This window comes from Alosa pseudoharengus, unplaced genomic scaffold, assembly GCF_046254945.1.
Source record: "Alosa pseudoharengus isolate Yale_2024_CS ecotype anadromous, Long Island Sound unplaced genomic scaffold, YU_APseudo_1.1 YU_APseudo_1.1_scf_121, whole genome shotgun sequence".
Lineage (NCBI taxonomy): Eukaryota > Metazoa > Chordata > Actinopteri > Clupeiformes > Clupeidae > Alosa > Alosa pseudoharengus.
The window spans coordinates 72,501-77,500 of NW_027468589.1; the positions used below are offsets into that span (position 1 = coordinate 72,501).

The following is a 5,000-nucleotide window of genomic DNA, read 5'->3' on the forward strand; positions in this document are numbered from 1 at the left end:
ATGTAGGACATGGTAGCAGCAAGGCACACGAGCACTCAGCCAAGCAGAGTTTAACGTGCATCTGGGTTACGACACAGATAGCCCTGCCCCAAGGGCTCACTGAGATTGGGTTCCCAGAGAGAGAGAGAGAGAGTGGGGGAAGAGAGAGAGAGCGAGAGAGAGAGGAGAGAGAGAGAGAGTGTAATCAAGAGTGTAATCACAAGTGAGAAAGATATGACTGTGTGTGTGTGCATGCTTATAGGTGACAGTGTATTAGTGTGTGCACCTGTATGACAGAAACAGTTTGTGTGTGTGTGTGTGTGTGTGTGTATGTGCATTATGTGTTTGACTGAGTGCGTGTTGACTGTGGGAGTGATTGTGTGTGTGCTAGTATGTGTGTGTGTGTGTGCATGTGTGTGTGTGTGTGTCTGTGTGTGTGTGTGTGTGTCTGTGCATGTGTGTGTGTGTGTGTGTGTGTGTGTGTGTGTGTGTGTGTGTGTGTGTGTGTGTGTGTGTGTGTGCGGCACGTCAGCCACACCAAGTGAACTGAACAAAGTGGCAAACAACCGAGTGCCTTCCTCTCTATGGCGGCCATTTACAATTCATGACATCATGAATAAGTGGCTAGGAAAATGACAGCAGCGGAGCCCCACTGAGCCACAGGATCTTCCCTCAGCTGCTGCAGCAGGGCCATTAGCCTCTGGGCCATTAGCCTCTGGGCCTAGCTTCTACACTAATGCTAACGGATTTCCCTTTAAAGAACCCCCTGGGGGTTAGTGGGATAAGGAAGGGCCAGGGGTAGGAGAAGGGAAGGGGGGGGGCAGAATTTACCAGAATCTTACCCACTGGCATGCCACTGAAAGGGTTTAGCGACTACGCTCACAGCAGCCAAAGGGCTAACAGCTAGGAGGTTTGCAATCTCTCCACAACACTCCACAAGGGAGGACTGCTCTTTGGATGACCTGACAGGGGTAGGGGCTGAGTGGGGCAGTAGCAGTTGCTGTTCACAAGGCGATGTTGTATTTTAGGTCGGGAACTTGTCGGTAAATGTGAGATGAGGATGCTGTCGCACTCTCTCTTATTGGGGCAGCCTGAGGCTGTGGACACTGATGCCTTTAGTGTCCAGCTCACTGTCGAGTGGACGGCTAACAAGAGTGCAGGACCCCTGGGGATTATTGGGGGGGGGCTGTCAGTCTGGGAGAGCTGATGGATCACTCTCCTACAGACGCCTTGCCCACACTGATTACTGGACAGCTAAGAGATTAAAAGGCTGAGACCTCTGGGAGGCTATTATGGCGCTTCCTGGTGCCGGGCTAGTTGGAGTTGGAGTGAGAGTGCTGCTGACTCATCAGTGGTGTACTGGTGCTCCACACACTGATAACTTTAGTGTCCCAAACAGTGATGTGCTGGGGACACTTGGGGTTAGGAAATCAAGTGAGTTGCTGTGAATGTTTTGGCATATGGCACATTTACAGTAAGGCTGATATCAATGGTGTCTACATCATTGCATAACTGAACTGATGTACAGTAATAATCTAGATCAGGGGTGAGCAAACTGCCAAGCACTTTCATCCGGCCCGCCGACCATTTAATTTGGTTATAAGGCTGCACGCTATTTTTTTCCTGCGATAGAGATGACGTTGGTTAGCTTTACTGCAAACTGCTTTTTACTCTCCTTAGAAAACGTTTACAATCTCAATGTCAAAACATCATGTTAAATAGAGATGATAGGCCTACTCTAAGTTATCTCCTTTGCAGCAGATCTAACGTGAACGTTCTGCTCCTCCATTTAATTGGGAACGCGTCTAAGTGCTTACGAGAGGGAGAGAGAGCCGCAGGTTCCAGCTGGCTTGTCATTGTTGATAATTGATATTTCCTTCTTATGAGAAACTTTTAAAAGGAAATCATGAAGGCAGCAGTAGTTCCCACTACTGACCATTTAAAACAGGGGGTCTCAAACACCCGGCCCACGGGCCAAATCCGGCCCGCGTCCGGCCCAATTCCGGCCCGCGACGTATGTGAAAATAATAATGTAATCCGGCCCTTGAGACTTTTTAATTGTGACAAACAACGATACTGATTAAAATAGACGATAGTTCCAAGTACGGTGACAAATCTCATTTGTACTCTGCTCCACTATGTGCTAGACATCCAGAGCTTCATTCAAACCCAAAATCGCTGCGCAAAGTTTTCAGGAAATACTTGTATTAGCGAGAAACACAAAGACGTGCATTAATGACGCGGAAGCGATGCAGGCCATAGTGTTGCAGAAATTGAAGCAGAAATTAAGCAGAAATAGGCCTACACCAAATGTTGAAAAATGTTTACGTGTGATGAAGTCTTAGGTAGGCTATGTTATTCACCTATTTTAAATCTGAAGGAGAAGATCCTTTTGGAGATTATGGTCGATCGTCTATTGAATAGAGGTGCGTCTGCGTGTATGACGGTGTCCACTAAGCATACCATGCTTATTTCGACCCTCTGCCCAATATAGCTTGGAGGTTGCAGTGGTAATCGTGATGATAGTGTCCGTAATGGACGTGGTACAGACAGCAGGGCTAGTAGAAATAGGGCTCTAAACTACAAAGTCACCCGCAATATGATGCGAACTTCTGGGTAGTCAGATTACCCGCGATTGGAACTGATTTGACCAGAATACTTTATTGTAGGCCTTGTGGTTTAGAAACCATATACATCTTAGGTGTTGGTATACATCGTAGGTGTTTTACTGTTAATTTGTTATGTGGGTAATATGAAAAAAGGAAAGTAAACCTGCTCAAATATGTCCATCCAGTATTTACTGAAAGGTGCACAATTTGAGGTGCTTGCCATCCAGTGGCAAATTAGATGGGTAAATTTACCCCCTTCATAAACTTTTGTTTTACTCAAAGATTTTTACATTTACAGTAGGACTTTATCTCTGACCACTTTCAAGCCATGGCCTTTTGAAATTTTGATATAAAAATCCAATGGTGTTGCTTTCTTAACCCTGACGCCTAGTTTGCCAGGTTTAAAAAAGTTATGAGAGGAAAATATTTTTATTTGGTGTGAAACACACACATACCTGTTTTTATGTTTTTCATTTGTTTTATAATTTGTATTAATATTTATTTTAAGCTAAGGTTGCTAGCACAGGTGTCTAAAACTAGATAAAAACACTTGCACTTTCTGTTTGCAGTTTTGTGTGGTATTTGAAAAAAAGAACATTGCATTTTCAGAAATAGCCGGCCCTCCAATCAGATGACGTTGGCAGAATTGGCCCCCAGCTCATTTGAGTTTGAGACCCCTGATTTAAAAACTGTGAGAGGGCCCAGCCGTAGGTACAGCACTAGCCATAGCGGAGCAGGCAGAAGATCAATGAGAAATAAACGTGATATGTGAATTTAAAAACGTTGAAGCGACAGTGCACAATTTATAGCCTACTTGTTCAACAGCATCAAATTAGCAGTATTTTTTAAGCAATTAATATTTTAAAACAAATACTTTTGATACTAAGTTATAGGCTACAAAAAAATATATATTTTTGTATGTGTGTGTCGTTGTTTGGGGGGCTGGTTGTTGTGCGGCCCGCCGACCAATTTTCAAAACCCAATGTGGCCCTTGAGCCAAAAAGTTTGCCCACCCCTGATCTACAGTAGATTAATATGGGGTTATAGAGGTGCACTAGTAGGTACGCTAGTGTGGATGGATGCTAGCTTGGACACTATTGGCAATGTGCTACATTACATAAAGTGACCAAACAGAGCACGACCAGCCCTGGGGCCTGTTAACCCACTCGACCGTCAGACAACGCTAGCTGCATAGAGTATTGGGTAGGACTGTACACTGGTTGCTGTGGCACAGCCTTAATATGTTCTGTTAGCAAGCAAACTTCTCATGACTGCCGACAAAGTAGCCTATTGCCAGCTGACGAAGCTCTCATTTTGAGAGACAGGCACTGTACAATCAAGAAATCTTGCCACTGAATCCAAAACTATGTTTGACATTATGTACAAAGCTTATAGGCTATAGTGCACTAGCATGTTGCAAGGGCTGCTAAAAACACCGACAAACAACACACTGAAAACTCGGCCAATCACAGCCCTTGCTGTCGAACGCTCCATCCGGTTCGACCGCGGAACGCCACAGCGGACTTATGCTGCCCCCAAGCGGCTGCAGTTTTTCGTGAGTGAAGTGTCCATTTTTAACTAGTACCCACTGTAGAAACAAAAGTCTGAAATCCCATCCTATCTCGGTTGAGGACATTTGGGAGGTTTGGTATTAAAGAACCTTATTACACGGCTCTTCATAGTGCTGCAGAATGCTCCATTCACTTGAATGGGCCTTCCCAACGTTCGGCGGTCTGCTAATTCTGAATAACAGACCGTTGCTAAGTATAACAGACCGCTGTCAAGGAAAATGGGCTTTGTGCTTCTAAGTCAATTCTTTCATATCACTACGCAAGGATTGAAACGTCATTTAAAAGTGAAAGCAGACGGTTGATCAGCTGTGTTCTAAAGAATGTTTGATTCAAGTTCAGCGTGTGTTGTTGCAAACTATTTGTTTCTCAGCAAAAGCCATGATGAAACGGTAACAAATAGGCTATAGCCTAGGCTATGTAGGCTAAAGAGTCATATCGTGGGGAGTTTATTGTGTCGTTTTGGTAAGTAGCCGTGTAAAAAGCGGGATAATGTATAGAACGCCGGTCATTGTTGGGAGATAAGTCCCTTCAGGGCGGAACAAGACTCCTCCGCTGCGCGTCGGGGTCCGGTCCGCCCTGCCGGGACCTATTTCCCGACAATGACCGGCGTTCTATACATTATCCCTTACATGTTTAGGATGATATTTAGGAGGTTTGGTAGAGAAATATCATGTTTCCTAGTCTTTTAGAGTTTCTCTGGTAGTGTTTGTTGCTGTTAGTGCAATCTCTTACCGACACTCTTCACGCTGATGTCTTTAGCAGCCGACTGCTCTCCCAGGTGTTGCCAGGTGCTGTTGGGCTCGGGCCCCGTGCGTATCCACTCGGTGACAATGCAGCGGTA

The 5,000-nt window shown here is 45.2% G+C and overlaps 1 protein-coding gene across 1 annotated transcript in view; it reads right to left on the minus strand.

Annotated features, from left to right (window-relative positions):
* igsf3 (immunoglobulin superfamily, member 3) overlaps positions 1 to 5,000 on the minus strand; it is an 88,987-nt gene that overhangs the window by 69,132 nt on the left and 14,855 nt on the right. Inside the window, exon 3 of the mRNA XM_076281411.1 lies at positions 4,892 to 5,000. This exon is cut by the window's right edge and continues 329 nt beyond it. Within this exon, the coding sequence (XP_076137526.1) occupies positions 4,892 to 5,000 (109 nt within the window). The remainder of the gene's footprint in view (positions 1 to 4,891) is intronic.